General features: G+C 39.9%; 1 protein-coding gene across 4 annotated transcripts in view; it reads left to right on the top strand.

Moving 5' to 3' along the window:
* The window catches only part of ARHGEF3 (Rho guanine nucleotide exchange factor 3), a 254116-nt gene that overhangs the window by 118393 nt on the left and 118117 nt on the right, over positions 1-17606 (top strand). For all 4 annotated transcript variants that reach the window (XM_054036261.1, XM_054036257.1, XM_054036258.1 and 1 more), the window contains one exon: positions 3021-3083. In XM_054036261.1, the coding sequence (XP_053892236.1) occupies positions 3021-3083 (63 nt within the window). The remainder of the gene's footprint in view (positions 1-3020; positions 3084-17606) is intronic.

Below are 17606 nucleotides of genomic sequence, written 5' to 3' on the forward strand. Positions count from 1 at the left end.
CAGGTCCTGGCTGGCAGGAGCGGGTCCCGGCTGGCAGGAGCCGGCAGATGGAACCCCTGAGCAGCAGTGGCCTGAGCCGCTCAGCCCACTACCGGTCTGGGGTCCCGGCCACCAGCCCCATACAGCCCACTGCTAGTCTGGGGTTCTGGCTGCCAGACCCTTGCCAGCCAGGGTCCCCGCCGCAGGCCTCGCTCAGCCCACTGCCAGCCTAGGTGAACAGAACCCCAAACCAGCAGCGGGCTGAGCGGGCCGGCGGCCTAAGATCAACATTTTAATTTAACTTTAAATGAAGCTTCTTAAACATTTTGAAAACCTTGTTTATTTTACAATACAACAATAGTTTAGTTATATAATATATAGACTTATAGAGAGAGACCTAAAAAACATTAAAATGTATTACTGGCATGCGAAACCTTAAATTAAAGTGAATAAATGAAGACTCGGCACACCGCTTCTGAAAGGTTGCCGACCCCTGATATAGACTGTCACTGCTTTGAGGGGCTTTCTTGAAAGATGTATAATATTCAAATACTTCAATGAGAAGTAAAACAATCCTGAATTTTACTTAAACTTGGGCCTTGCCATAAAACTGGGGCCCAATGTGTCATCTATATGTTTTTACTCACTTTCTTTACCACATATAGAATTCACAGTGGGAAATAAATCTTCAGCTATCTCAAACACTTATCTCTGTTTGACAAGGAAGACAACACAGCTGGATAAATAAGGATCAAATCTCTTGTTTCCTAAATCAGTTTGGTGCAATAGAATATGCAGAGCTCTGTTAAATGTTTTTTCGTACTATTTGTTTTTCACTGGGCATAGAGAATTCTCTTGTGATGAACCTGTGTGAAGACGTCATAAGAGTGTCTGTCATGTCACAAAACAAAAAAGTGAATATGTGACAGAATGGGATCATTGACTTATTTACCAAAAAGCCAAACAAATTTTAATATAATTCTTGTGGTGTAAATGCACTTGTTTTTCAAACGTTGCCATGTTGGCTATTTGGAGATAGCATTTGTTTGTTGAAATGTATATATTGGAAAGACCTAATGTCAACTGTGTGTGCACACGTGCACCCCACGCACGCGCACATACACAAAATCAACTTTTATTTCCTTATTTTAAGTAATTTTTAATATAAAATGTTCATATTGTCTTGTCAAACTGCATGCAATACAATGTGTAAGTGTTTCTCTCATGTTTTTGGTTAGAAGTAAAATATTTTTAATATAACTATATACATTATATAGTTACATGTGACTTAGGAGCCTAAACTCATTTTCAAAGTGACTTATGCACTTTTGAACATTTTACCCATCGTCTTTACCGGTAGTACAACTGTTAACGTATGTGGGGCATAATTAATTAAACTATGTAATATGCAGGGTTTTTGTGTGTATTTCATGGGGTGCATAGTGTTCTAACAATTCAGAAAAGGAAAGATCAAACACAGTTTCAACGATCATTAGGGAAGACTTGTAAGTGGAAAGTAATAGCAGCCTTGTGAAACTGATCACATTCAGAAATAGAATAAGCACAGGGCATTTGAAAATTACATCAGGCAATGATTACAATCATTATAAATTACAATCAGGCAAACAAATGCACTACAAGAATATTTGCTTCTGCTCAGAGTAATTTGATTCTGGGCAGCAGTAATTATGCTTGAAGTGAAACTGTTGGATTTGGGCTGGTAAGTTTTGGCTTCTACTTTGCTGAAGCATGATAGTAGTAAGAGAACAGAACATTCCCATTAGATTGTGGTGGCTGAAGCACTTGTTTTGGTCAGGAGTTCAATTCTTCTTTGGATCACCTTTCTGAAATGAGTCTTGATGTTTTTGATACCTCCAAGTGTATAGATTTTTATATGTCATTATTTCTCAGGAAACCGTGCAAAAAAAATTGACATGAGTTATTTGAAAATGACTTACAATTTGTTATGCTGCTGTAAAATAGTGGCCTGGGTCAATCAAAGTAATTAATGATGACAGAGTGCACACTGGCTCAGTTTTATACTCCCTGAAGAATGATTTAGAGTCCCATTTAAATTGAAACCTTGTGCAAAAGAAATATTGAAGAGCCCTTTGAAACTACTAGGCTTGACCTTTTTATACAGATACTCTTCTTTTTAATAATAATAAAACCACCCCAAAGCCTTGTCTGACATTTCACAAAAGGTGAGACTAACCCCTTATGCAGAGATCCCATTCTAGACTTACATACCACTTAAGCACCATTTTAAAGGCTTATGTGGTGGACAGGCCTTGTACTGGTCCATAGTGAACTGCATGCAAAATTAGCTATAAAAATAAGCTTTGTTCTATTAAAAAAAAATCTTAAATATTTCCCAATATTTACATTTATTTGTAGAAAGTAGGAAAGTTTTATTTAAACATAATAGTAGAGTGCACCTGTCTTTAAATGACTGCTCAGTATCTGAGCAATAAGTTTCAGTCAAAAAGTTCTCACTAACTTCTCATTAAGATGTTATGTGTTAAAATGACTACTAGGGAGGTTATGCTGTTCTGACAGAGCTACCATCCTCCTACTGTCAGATTAAAATAGGTGTCTGGTGGGTGCCTACATGGAAGTTGAAGATCCTGTATCCTTTTATCAACAAATAGCCATGGCAAGTTTGATTCATGCAGCTAATTATTATACTACTTCTGAATTATGTCTAAAATTGGGGTTTATAGTTTGGATTACTGTGATATGAGGAGGTGGGAGGATAGGAAGAGGAAGCAGGCCCTAATATATAGTAGCACATGATAGAATATGCCCATAAGAAAACAGTGGCATTTTCATATTCACAAGAAAAAAGTGAATATTGAACTAATAGTCACATGTAGCTGTTATCCTCTTAACCTATTAATATGCGTAAAGAAAGAACAAATGATTAAAGTATTATTGTGTGATATCTGTTACATGCTTACTTATCTGTTTCAAGATCTTCTTGCTGGCAACTTGGTAATCTTTACTAATGTCTGAGCTTTTCTTTCCATTTTATTTTACAGAAGAAACGGAAACAGAGTACCCAAGATGAAGATGCGATCAGTATCTGCAGCCTTGATGCAAGCGTGAGTAATTTCTTAAGTTTTTTTTTTTTTTTGTCTTGAACTAAAATGCGGATATCCTGTTGTTTTCTGAAACAAAGGCCATTTCAGCTGCAGCCTGTTCATTCATGACCTGAAATAACATTAGTTTTGCATACAACTTAAATTTAACATATATCATTGCCAACTAGACTGAAAATGTCCTGTTTCTATAGTGTAATAATTGGAGGATAATAATGTCAGTAGAATAGACTGTTGTTAGAAAGTAATGGATCCCCAGCCGCTAGATAAATATCAAGACAAAAACTCAGTGTGAAGCCAAGACACTAAACCGGATGTTAATTTATTCCATTGCATCATTGTATTACATTGATTTTATTTCAATTATATCAAATGATGCATTATGTTAATACTTTCAAAATGTAAAACCTTGGTATTAGTGCAATAGTGAGAGCTAAGTGCATCATTACTGAAGACCTGTATTGTGATTGTTCTATGGAATATTTCTGACATCTAGAAGCCAGCTTTTATGCAAAGGATGCAGTTTTTAAATGTGTACAGTTTTCTGTTCAAATAAGCTGTTTCTAATTGGCTGATTCTCCTCAGTTCCGCCTGTCTCCTCCCTAGGACTCCCCCCATCTCCCCTGCCCCAACCTCCACCCCCCAAAAAACTGTTTCTGTAAATAAATTTGAGCTATCCAGTAGTCTTATTTGGAAACACTGATTTAATTTTTATATAAATGATGATTTTACTACACTGATCAGTGTCTGCTTACTTTAAAACACTATTTAGCTTCAGGAGCTGAAAGATTCCCATTGACTTCAATGACTGTTGGATCAGGCTTTTAGTGAGGACAAGTAAACAGTACATTGAAATGCCTATTATTTTTCATACTAAGGTTATAATTCTTACATGAGGAGATTCTTACACTTTAAGAGACATTGTCAGATTAAAAATTACACTTCTCTCTGAAAATAGCGTTTAAGATTTCTGCAACTGAATTAGAGGGAGATTTTTTTCTTTTTTCCTTTCTCAGTGTGTTTGTTTTGTGTATAATCATTTTCACTGTTTTCTCCTGTGCTCATTTAGTCAGTTTCTCCTTTTGCTGCAGATCTTTCACACTGTATGGTGAGGAGCAAGTCATTTTAAAAAATACAAAATTTGGATTGTACCATCACATAACATGGCAGGATTTTTTAAGACCAGGTGTGGTACCTGAAACAACTTTGCATTCATTTTTCTAAATTATGGATTAGCTTTCAAGTTGGTGGTGCCTCTTTACTGCTAATATTCAGTGGTGGGTGAGGGCTATACAATTTTTTATCAAATTTCTCACTGTGAGAAATGTGTATTTCTTCCTTATGAGTATCTGACTAAGAGGCACTCTCATAGATTTACACCCCAGATGTATATAAATTCTGTTTATTCAGTAGTTCTCACTTTAGCCAGAACTACAGCTAACCAGAGGGATTTTTTGCATTGTGCCTTTCTGTTGTTTTCAGGCACAGAATGGGCCTAACTGAAAATACATTTATCTGAATCATATTTATATTTCTCCTGCAATATCAGGGTCCAAGAAAATAATTCAAATTACAGTATTATTCTAAAATGAGTTATTCCATTATATAAATGCAGCACCCAAAATAACCTATGTGAAATAAATCAAATTTCATGAGTGCTTCATGCTCCCCATGATGTGCCAGCCAATTTGCTTAGAAGGTTATTACATGACCTCACTTTAGCCACAGTTTTCCTCAGGTGGCTAAGATATGTGAGAAATATTATATCTAGGGTTACTCTGAGGTAAACTGGTTGGGAATCTGTATTTCAAGCAATGTCCATTAAGAAAGATATTCAGTTCTTGGGCTGCTGTGGCATTGTAAAGATGATACACATTTGAAACCGTCTTGGTCACACTTGGTTATAAATGTCACCGTCTACAAGTATTTGGCCATCTTAATCAAGTCAGCATTGAGGGTGTCTTCAAAGTACTGGGAATGACAGTGCTTGGTCACCTAAGTAAATGTTATCTGCATACATCTGGGTCAGTCACTTGCTTTATCTTAAGTTCTTCATGCCTGTTGTCATAAAATGAACAAAATGTTGCAACCATTTTGCTCCTTCCAGGAGTTGAAGTTGTAGCAGAGGATATTGCATTCTACTTTAGGGTTTATTCTTGCTGAAAGATATTTCTTTATTGTTTGAAGTTTCATTCTGTTAGTTTGAGGCAAACGAGTATATTTTTCTTCATATATAATAAAATTTGTGGAAGCAGGATATGTGTCACAAAATGAAAACTTCTTGTTTACTTTGTTTTTAATGGTACCAGAATCATTGAGATACTGTCCTAAATTCTCAAAGTGATCTTGTTTCCAGATTTCAGAGTAGCAGACGTGTTAGTCTGTATCCGCAAAAAGAACAGGAGACTAACAAATTTATTTGAGCATAAGCTTTCGTGGGCTACAGCCCACTTCTTTGGATGCATAGAATGGAACATATACTGAGGAGATATATATACACATACAGAGAGCATGAAAAGGTGGGAGTTGTCTTACCAACTCTGAGAGGCCAATTAAGTAAGAGGAAAAAACTTTTGAAGTGATAATCAAGATAGCCCAGTACAGACAGTTTGATAAGAAATATGAGAATACTTACATGGGGAGATAGATTCAATGTTTGTAATGGCTCAGCCATTCCCAGTTTCCAGAGATTTTTCACTGGCACTTGTAAAGTAGCAGGTATACTTATACACACATGTCACCAGCCGGCTCTGTATTGGCTTTGCATCAGGGAAAGTTACTGGATATGAGTTATTTTACTTATAGTCAAGAGTAACTTGAACTACTGAAATGGACATTCAGTTAAGTGCTTTTTCAGACAGTAGAAATTGAATTAATGGTGTTATTATGCTAAAAATGCCCACTTTAGAGCTCCAGCATCTGAAACACAGTATATAAGCAGATCAGGAGCACATTTAGGAGTTATTGGCTTATAAATAGACCTCACTTACGTCACCTTTAGAAGATAATCATGTGTGGCTCTTTTGGGATAAATTGTCCCTAAATGTTTTCATCTGGTGCTGATTTTGGATCTACATATAAGGACCATCTTCAAAAAGAAAAATCTTCAGACTTTCTCACTGTAATGTATAATTGTCATTTATGTTTGAAAGAACAATTGTGTTTATAAGTGAACATACTGATAATTATCACCTTTTTAATGTAATTTAAGATTTTTACAGAATTGTGTTAGAAGAACACTATGGGTCAAATACAACAAGGATGTATAACTTAGAACTTCTTTCCCTAACTTAAACTCTCCTGCACTCAGACACCTTTGGAACGTTATTCACGTAGCTGAAGTTGCATAACTTAGATTGACACACACACACACACACACACACACACACACACACACACACACACACACCCCGTGTAGACCAGGCCTAAGGAAGTCGAAGTGTACCTTGCATCCCAGAGTTCTGTAGACAGTGTAATTTAAAATACCCCCCATCCTGCTTACATTCCCTTAGACATAAACAGAGTAGGTGTAAGTATCTCTAACAGTGTCTAAATTACTGTAGAGCTTGTTGAAAATTTTCCAGCCAACAGGTTTCCATTGGAAAATGCTGATTCATTTCATAGTCATGTATCATGTATTTGGTCCTGCCATGCGAGCAGGGGACTGGACTCGATGACCTCTCGAGGTCCCTTCCAGTCCTATAATCTATGAATCTATGAATCAATTTAATCAACATTTTCTATGAGAAATTATTTATGTGCTTTTTTGGGTATAGTAATAATATATTCAAAATGATATAGTCAAAATAAAGCACTCTGACCTTGTCAAAACAAAGCACTTTGATAAGGTCATTTTGATACTTCTGAAATAAAATTTTTCAGAAGTTTCATTTTTTGATTCAGGATGAAACAAAATTTCAAAATGGAAATTCCAAGTTTTCAACCACTTTAAGTTACCGTAAGATGGCCCTTGGCCTGGTCTACACACATTTTGTAATGGTGAATTTCAGTTGTGGGGAGTGACTTTTACTGAAATAAAAGCTTGTTAAATTTGCAGTGAGGATGTAGTTATACCACTTTAAAAGTGCTTAGGACACTCTAGCTTATTCTCTTTGCTGTATGGGAATAAATTATACCAATATATAAGCACTTTTATACCATTATAGCTGTGTGCACACTAGAGGGGTTTAACTGTAGTTAAAGTAGTACAATTTCTGTGTGTGGGCAAGGCCTTAGTGCGAGGTGATCTAATGTACACATCACCTCTGAATTTGCCCCAGGTGTTTAAATCTATAGAGAGACTAGAGCAGCAGCTATCCAACTGTGGTCCATGGATCATTGGTCATTTGCAGATGGTTGGCTGATCAGATGGCACTAGCTCTTTTTCATTTCTAGTTGCCAAATCCGATTCAAAAATACCTTCACATATTTCTTTCCTATGTAAACAATTGCTATCGTTGCCACACGAATAGTATATCAATGTGAATTGGAGGGAAGGTGGTCCATGTAATTGTAAATGGTTAGGTAGTTGGTCTGTGAGACAACCTCTGCTAAATTGTGGTCCTTGTTATAAAAATAATTGTGTTTTCTTGCTGTAGAGGGAGTCTGTGTAATATATTCATTGTAATACTGTTTAATAATATACTGTTTAATATATACATTGAAGGCACCTAAAGAAAGTCTGAGTTACAATGTAGATTCCTTCTAGACTGTTTCAGATTCGTTTAGACTCCCCTCTGATTTTTGGTCCGGTATTCTAGATGTTCCTTAGATCAAGACTGAAGAAGATTTGAAGAATTATATCCCTTTGAAGGGCCTGATCCACATCTGACTGTTGCTCTTTTTCCTCATGTTCATGAGCATTAAACAATTTATTTAATTTATCCAAATACAAAAACCAGTAAAGCATCCCCATCCTTAGCTCTTTCATATAACTTTTGTCTCCATAATTCATAATCATTGGCCTGATCCGGCAAGGTGCCAAGTGCCTCCTGTGAGGCTGTGAGTATCCTTAATTCCAACTCAAGTCAATGGACTTTGTCGGCACTAGGAAATTGTTTACATCTTTAAGGCTGCAGCTGCACCAGTGCTACCCCTGATTCATCTAACCCTACTCAGAGCATGGTGCTCACCAGCTCACGGGATTGGAGCATATAATTATAGTGTATAATGGTCATTTAAGGATACTCCTGTGTTGAAGGCCTCACTGGATGTTTACTATGCAATGGAATTTTCACTTAGTTTTATGTTACCATGTCACGTATTCCATAATAAACTCTGGTCAAGTACAGTTTCTTATTCTCAGACTACAAAAGAAGGTTACCTGCTGTGTTGAACATGACATAACCATACAGTTTTTGGTTTTACTGGCAAATGAAAATGCTTTTCAGTGTTATCTGCAGGATGCAGGCTTTCCACATCTGTAGAGTTGAAAATTATTTGTAGAGATGCCTTTTTCAAACCCCTTAATGGGATACCTTGTTGGATAAGTGCATAGGTTTGTAAATGGCTTTCTCAAAGTGTTAAATGAGACATTCTGAAAGTTTCTAAGATTTTTGTTAGCTTTGATTTCAAGCTTTCTTTACAGTACAATGAAATTGCTTTCTCATCAAGTATTGTAGACTCCCTAAATGTCACTGAATAAGTGGCTGTGAAAAATGTGAACACTTCTTTTTTTAATCCTTTCCTGAGTACAAAACAGTTTTCCCAATGGGGGAGAATTTTAGCCAGTTCTAACACTTTATTTCAAAAGGCAGTGATGTTAGAGATGGGCTAATTAAGGGTAGTTGGGGAATGAACCATTTGCACTTAGCAGTACATATCAAGGTAAAGGTTTTTGAAAAGAGAGGGCATTTTTCCCCTTTGGATACCAGCTGTGAACTAGAGAAGTTTGTTTCTTTTTGCCAGTTATCTGACTAGCTTCAGTTACTTTGACTTACTATAACTTTCATCTTTACAATAGTTTCACACTAGATCTTTAACAACATTGCATACCAGTGAAGAAACAATATTTATGTGAATGTAAAGTACTTGATATAATTCCCACAATACCTTCTACTAACAGGTGCTTTGCATGTAGAACAAAAGTAATGTTCTCTTTTTTTGTATAGTATGTGTTTCCAGAATGGCCTTTGTAAATTAAATGTTACTTAAAAAGTGTTGTAACCTTTTGTTAAATAAGACGACACCTAGAGAGTGTGAAGGTATAATCCCCAATGACAGGATTGTTTTGCTTATGTGCAAAGGATGGGAATGTGGCCCAGTGCTTGGAGTTAAGAGATTAAGGCCCTGTCTACATTGGCAAATTTATGTGCTGTAAAGCTGCTTTCTGTGCTGTAAATCCCAAGGTATACACACTGCCAAGCCACTTAATTTGCAGAAACTGCGCAGTTGCAGCACTTTAAAAAAACCACCCCAGTGAGAGGCGTAAAGCTTTCTGCGCCGGGGCTACAGCGCTGCGGTGCCAGTGTAGACACCGGGGTCTATCACAGTGCTGTGATTGGCCTCTGGGAGGGGTCCCACAATGCCTCTTCTCGCCTCTTTGGTCATTGGTTTGAACTCTACTGCCCTGGCCTCAGTTGACCAACTGTCATCCCCGCCCTGTAAATTCCTTTGGAATTTTGAAAGCCCCCTTCCTGTTTGCTCGGTGACATGTGCAGTGCTCTCAGCACATTTTTCCAGGTGGCCATGCCCTCCATGCACCAGACAATCCCCTGCTGCCAAGCTGCTGGACGTAATCAGCATTTGGGGAGAATCCAATCACAGCTGCACTCCAGCCGTAGGAATTATGATACCTATGGACAGATTTCACGATGCATGACAGAAAGGGGCCACAACCGGGACACACTGCAGTGCAGGGTCAAAGTGAAGGAGCTGCGGAACGCCTACCACAAGGCACAGGAGTCAAATTGCCGCTCCGGTGCTGCGCTCATGAGCTGCCAGTTGTAAAAAGAGCTAGACGCGATACTCGGCGACAACCCCACCTCCACTGCAAGGACCACTGTGAATACTTTGGTGGCTCACGTACCAGTCGAGAGTGGACCAAGCCAGGAGGAGGAAATCTTGGATGTGGAAGGGGAGGGGGACCCAGAGGCAGAAGATGACTCGGAGGTCAGGAAGGCATGCAGCCAGGAGCTCTTTTCTACCCCGGAGGAGGCTAGCCAGTAACAGCAGTTGTATCTTGGCGTAGCGCAAACAGGAGTGGAGGCCCCTGGTAAGTGGATTTGATTTTGGGAATTGCTGAAGCAAGTTGTTGGGGGCAGGAGGGTTATAGAAGGCAGGCTTATCTCCCACCGCATGCCTAGTCTGAGCATTGGAACAGGCTGTTGATTGACTCCTTCACTTCACGGGAATCTGACTCGGAGATCTCCAGGAAACTCTCATGGAGAGACTGGGCAATCCGCTGCTGCAGGTTCTTCGGCAGAGCTGCTTTGTTTCTTGCCCCATTAACAATAACTTTCCCACGCCACTGTGTCATCATGGGGGGGACGGATATTACCATTGCTGCACACAGGTGAGCCGCATAGGGCCCAGGGCGGAAGACGCAGTCTTGGAGAAGACCCTCCCTTTATTTCCTGCTCACCCTCAGTAGCGAGATATCTTCCATAATGATCACATCCTATGAAAAGTGTGGGGACAGGAATGATTATCAGGCCAACTCTACAGTGCTGGCTCTCCCCAAGAGCCACATGCTCAGTGTACAGCAGGGTCTGGGAAGAGTGATTTTACCCTGCCCCTGCGGCTACTCACCATTTTGGGGGTCTTGTGGCTCATGTGTGCTTGCCTGGGGTCAGCCAGTTAGTGACAGGTGTGAGAGTACTGGCTGTGTTTTAAATCACTGAATCAGTGTTCTGTGTGTTGCAAACAATACTGCTTCTGTAAAATGTTGCGTTTAAACTTCACAGAGATGACCTTGGGAGCCCAGCCCAGCCTCCCTCTTTTTTATCGGCGGCTGAATGGCTGTGTACAATTAGAAGGTGGCCAAGAAGAACTAAAGAGGACTTTCTGCATGATGTTATGATGCACTCCACCGCTGAGAAAAAGTTGTTGAAGGAGTGGTGGGACAGCGAGAAGAGGGACTGGAAGGAGAATGCGGCATGCCAGAATGAAGCCACAGAGCGGCTCTTAAACATTATGGAGTGCCAAGCAGACACGCTCCAGGCGATACTAGCGCTGCAAACCAAGCAGCTCCCCGCCCGCCCGCAGTCTCCTGCTGCCACTGTTGCAAAACTCTTTCCCAAGCTCCGCCCAGACACTGCCAACACACTCTTATCAACCTCCTGGCTCTATACCCATGGCATTCCAGTCCTCCCCTGTCACAGTCCAGCACTGCGGACTCCCAGTACCCACTGCACTCAACACCCATCTCTCTGCAGTTTTGCCCTGCTCAAGTACAGTACCAGCTGCATTGTACTGCAAAGGAGAAGGTTGGATATGATCCCTGGACATACACAAATCGTTAGTCATCCTGGGACCCCACCTCCTCCTGGGCCCTTCCCTTCCCCAATCCACTCACTGCTGATTTTTTTGTTTTTGTTTGACTCTCTCCTTTGGTGGTTGTTTTTTTTTTTTTTTAAAGAATTGTGTTGGTTTGAAAGCAATCTTTATTCTATGAATTGAAAGCAAACAGAGTCCTGCAAAGCAGCAGACAGTTATGTTAAACCTTCATATTGCATTGTCTGCACCAATCATAATCACCTCCTAGCATTACAAGCACTGCACTCCCGAGCATAGCAACAAATATTAGTGGCTTTCAGCTTCAAATTGATGCCTCAAGGTGTCCGTGATCCTTATGGCCCCGTGCTGTGCCCCTCTAATAGCCCTGGTCTCTGGCTGTTCAAACTCAGTCTCCAGGTGCTGAGCCTCTGCGGTCCAGCCCTGAGTGAAGCTTTCATGCTTCTCTTCACAAATATTATGGAGCGTACAGCACGTAGCTATAAGCATAGGAATATTGTCATCAGCCTCCCATAGAGGCAGCGCCAGCAGGCCTTTAAATGGCCAAAAGCACACTCAACAGTCATTCTGCACTTGCTCAACCTGTTGTTGAACCACTCCTTGCTGCTTTCAAGTTGCCCTGTGTATGGCTTCATAAGCCACGGCATTAAGGGGTAGGCAGGGTCTCCCAGGATAACAATGGGCATTTCATCTTCCCCTCCGGTGATCTTCTGGTCCAGGAAGAATGTCCCTGCTTGCAGCTTCCTGGATAGGCCAGTTCCGAAAGATACATGCGTCATGCACCTTTCTGGACCAGCCTGCGTTCATGTCTGTGAAACACCCACGGTGATCCACAAGCACCTGGAGAACCATTGAGAAACACCCCTTGAGATTAATGTACTCAGTGGCTAGGTGGTCTGGTGCCAGAATTGGAATATGCGTGCCATCTATCGCCCATCTGCAGTTAGGGAAGCCCATTTGTGTAAAGCCATCCACAATGTCACGCCCATTGCCCAGAGTCACGGTCTTTCAGAGCAGGAGGCGATTAATGGCCCTGCACACTTCCGTCAACATGAGTCCAACGATCAACTTTCCCACTCCGAACTGGTTAGAGACCAATCGGTAGCAGTCTGGAGTAGCTAGCTTCCACAGTGCAATCGCCGCGCGCTTCTCCAATGGCAGGGAAGCTCTCATTCTCGTGTCCTTGCGCCACAGGGTTGGGGCGAGCTCATCACACAGTCCCATGAATGTGGCTTTCTTCGTCCAAAAGTTCTGCACCCACTGCTCATCATCCCAGATGTGCATCATGATGTGATCCCACCACTCAATGCTTGTTTCCTGAACCCAAAAACGGCATTCCATTGTGATCAGCACTTCTGTGAATGTCACAAGCAATCTCGTGTCATATCTAGTACATGTGGTGAGAGCACGGGGATTGCTGGGATGTGAAGGAATGCATCACGGGGCATTGGGACAGGACCCAAGATACCTCGCGACCGTCCTCCGTCTTCCCACAACTCTTAGCAGCAGAAGAGGAAGAAATGCTGTGTGGGATAGCTCCCTAGAGTGCAACTCCCCAGAGTGCTCTGAATACCGCTCCAAGTGCCACTAGTGCGAACATATTATTGAGCAGGCTGCTGACTGTGTGAACACACAACAGCAGTTTCCCTTCAGCGCTCTCTGAGTGGCGCTGTAACTCTGCCAATGTAGACATGCCCTTTGTCTCTGTTCCTAGTCCTGCCAATGACTGTGGGTAGGTCACTTAACCTCTTTGTGATAGTTTTCTCCATCTGTAAAATGAGGACAATTCTGTATCTCAGACAGTGATGTGAACAGTAATTATGGATTGAGAGCTCTGAGAGTCTCCTATGAAAGACTCCATAGAAATACAAAGTATTATTAATTGTTATTCAAGTGGTTGGGAGTTAAGAGGCTGGGGAAAAGGAGGTAGGAAAGGAGAATGAGGGATTGGAAGCAGTGAAGCCCCAGGAGTTGTTAGTTGTTTATACACAGAAAAAAGATCATTGTATTTTCCCCCCGCAAACTAGCCTTCTTTCATGTAGGTTATAAGACAGTATTAAAAATATGCTATTTTGCTAACTCATCCTGGTAGTCAGTGGCATTGCTGGTTCACCTTAGTGACATCTGTCTCACGCTGGAACCGCTCTTGACCAGTTTCTCATTGACTGCTTCCACCTTCCTGATGTGTGATGTTTCTGCAGTTGTGAGGGAGTTGGCTGCTCTCAAACTAGAATTTTATGCACAAAGAAGATATTCTGGGACCCTGTTTGCTGTCTCAGGATTGGAGCTACCATTGACTATTTTGTTCAGAACTTTTCAGTGTGTGCAGTTGTGGAGGACAGCTATGTGTTCCTTCAGCTCCATTTCAACCAATTTTTCCCCTAATTCCTCAGCCACCATTAATTAGCCCACCATTCATGTAATTGCCTTTTTAAATAAAAAAGTGTTTTTTTGGAGACAGCTGAAACTCTCCCTTATTGGGAATAGTCTTTCATATTTATGAAAGGATTTAAAAACAAGTCTCTGTAGCAAAGCTGGCCTAAGACTGCAGATCAGTATTTGTGAATCTTTTCAAGTTCTGAACTGATGTTCAGTTCAATAATATTCATACACCCTTGTTGTTTGCTATTTGCAGACATTTGTGCAAAGACATTTTGTTCACACTGAGCTTTGGTGAGTGGCTTTGCATCGGTAGCCATATTTGTATATCAACAAGAATATTGCTGCATAAACAAGATTTTTTTTCGTTTGTTTCTTGCTATTTGGTGTCTATTTATCCTCTGATATTTAAAAAAAAAAAAAGAAGCTTCAATTATCCAGCCAGGGAGCAGTAAAATTCCAGGTGACTTAAAGTAGGTGAAGTTCCCACCCTTCCTTGAACAAAGGATACATATACCACAGAAAGACAAAACCCTTTTTGTGGGGTTAGGCTTTATTGCTAAATTAAATAATAACCATGTAACATAAACTTCAGCCTGAATTTTCTCTCCAAGACTGGCTGTTCTAGTTTTCCATACAGGACCTCACTGTCACAGACCCTAGTTTTCTTTTCTTTTTTAACTGGAACTAATTAAATCCACCTACTAAAGGTTAGAGTAGTTATATTGTACATACCTGCAGGATTCAATTCTGGTATCAAAGTAGCTCAGCATAGTATACCTGCATTCCTTTGCATGATCCTTGAGCCCGGCCCCTGTTAATGATCAATCGCACACTACATATAGTCAACAGAATTATTGTTTAGTTCATGTATAATAGACTGAAAATGGTTTATCCAATCTATCTGGGAAGATATCTTGCAGAAATCATGGACAGAAAACATTTCCCAAGGAATTACTAAATTCACACTATCGCCTAACATATCATCAAGGTTAATATCAGTGGGGAGTAAGCTAGGGTGACTTTTTCTTATGTTTACTTGCTTGTGATTTATGACCTCTACTGCAGATGGCCAGAGGGCATCCTGTAGACAGTTGCAGGCGGCATTCCTAAATGTAGTTCTGCTTTTGCAAGGGTAGAGAGGAAGTGTCACTTTTGCAAGAACTCAGTACAGTTAGAGGTAATTTTTCTTGCAGGGCTGCTGTGAGACTCATACTGAGGTGATAACATCTTTGTCAATCATAGAACATTTGCATGCCAGCTGCTGACTGTCCCATGAGGGTATAGGGGGCAGTGATCCCAAATCTATCTTGGAGAAGAGACAGTGTGTCCAGTCATCTACCTTTTTTTTTTTTTACTTGGCATAGCATCAAGCTTGTCACCCCATTCCTCTGCCACCCTGAATTCATTGCTGTGGTTAAATGCCATTATGGTACATTAAAACAAGCCTTAAAATGTATTTGCTGTCCAATGTCCCTTTAGATTCTTCTCTCTGCACTGTCCTTCACTAAACCAGAGCAGTTCCCTACTCAGCTATTGACCTCTTGCCCTCATCAGTTATCATTTGTCTCAGGGTTTGTTTGGTTCTGGCTCTGAGAGTTGTGTCTCAGAATCAAATATGAGTCCTGTTGATTCTAGCAGAGGGGCGCAGGGTCTGTCATAGCAGTAATCTGTGGTAAATTGGTCTGATAGGCAATCTCAAGCCTGAAACCCCACTTTTAGGTTTGGGTAAGGGTTTGGTCCATGGTTGTCACATATGGGTTTAGAACAGGGTCCTGTATTGTCAGCTTTTCATGCTTGCAACAAATTGGGAAAGAGTCCTGTGCTCTTTCTGATGACTTGTTCTGCCAGTCAAATGGGAAATGATGCATGTTCAGTTAGGATTCATTATCTTGCTTATTATTACAGAATCTGAGATTTACTTTCTGTAGAACAGTAAAAATAATAGATAATTACAACATTTAGAATCTAAATTAATAATAGGCATTACTTGTATGCAGTTTCTATATCCCTAGCCCTGGGGTTTCATTGTTCTACTCCCCTGATAGCGGGTGATCTCACTGAGGACATATCCATCTGTTATGTGGCATATCACCACACTGGCATGATATAATATACCTGGCATACAACAGGCAGCTAGTCACTTACTATTTATTTGCACTGGGCTAGTGCCGAAAGGCTCCAATCTGGATTTGGGCCACACTGTGGTATGGAAACACAAAGATGGTCATTGCTTTGAAGAGTTTATAATATAAACAAAAATAGAAATAGATGTATTAAAGTAATAGATATCAAGTCAACCTCTAAAGCAACATATTTGCAGTCAGGTTTTCACTGAAGTTGTGGGGACAGAATTAACAATTGTGTAAAGAATCAGCTGTAAGATGAAATCGCAGAACATAAAAAACCACTATTTCATAACAGCATAAATCCTATTAGGCTATTAGCAATTGAAATTAACTTTTCCCCCATCATAGCTTCTTACCAATGGGTCTTTATTACTAATTTTTTAGATTTACAAAACATTATGCCCATTGCCTACAATATCATATATATTTCTACCTAAAATATATATTTTAATTTACCAGTTAATATGATTTTTATACTGGAAAAAAAGTAAAACAAATTGAAAACAAGTACTATGACTATCAAGGAAGATGTTTTTTATATGTTAATTTATTTGAAGTAAAATTGTAATGATGCAAAATTATTAAGGAAGATGTTTTTTATATGTTAATTTATTTGAAGTAAAATTGTAATGATGCAAAATTATTGAGGAAGGAGTTGGGATATGGAGTGGGGTAGAAGGGCAATTTAAACTGAACCTCTATTCAAACTATGTTTTTCCTTGGTTTAGAATGCAGTTTTGCCATTAGATGAATTTTATATATTGCCATTATAAACCAATATTAGCACAATATATTAGCAAAATGTTTAATAAATAACAATCTATTTATAAAATGTTAATCACAAAGGAGCAGAAGAAAATGTTAATCTTGTGAGACAATTGCCCAAAATTATTTCCTATGTCACATTCTATGATAACTCCATAGAATTTGTTCACTTTTTTCATATGAAGTAGTAGTTGCCACTGTGGTGTGGTGTCCCACTAGGCATTCCCCCATTACACCCTCTGATCCACCCAATAAACATCAGCAGAAGTTGTGTGTTTTAAGAATAATGATTTACCCAGTATATCACAACAGGACATAGTGATTCTGCCTAATATTATTACATCTAGGTTGTGTAAGGTACAGGGCTGGAGGCAAAGTTTCTTCTGTAGAATTCAAAAAATCTGTTTCTAAGGCCATGAGCCACATAGCCATGAAAGGATCAGGTTTCAATTCCTGCATGGCACTGGCTGTACCACTATCCAGCACCAAAGGATAATCTGCAGGGATAACATAAATGCTTCTTTGTGGTATCTAGAGATCTTGAGGGCAGCTGATTACTTTCTAGCTATCTATTATTTTTACTGTTCTACAGAAAGTAAATCTCAGATTCTGTAATAATAAGCAAGATAATGAATCCTAATTGGACATGCATTTAATAATTAAACATATTAAACTTTCCTGTGCAGCTCTTCCCGCTACACAGAATTATGGAGCAATTTACATGAGATTCTGCCTGCTGGACAGTTAGCTGTTATTATACTGAAGCTCCATAAGCTACAGGTTGCGATCACTGGTTGGC

This window comes from Malaclemys terrapin, chromosome 7 (assembly GCF_027887155.1).
Source record: "Malaclemys terrapin pileata isolate rMalTer1 chromosome 7, rMalTer1.hap1, whole genome shotgun sequence".
NCBI lineage: Eukaryota > Metazoa > Chordata > Testudines > Emydidae > Malaclemys > Malaclemys terrapin.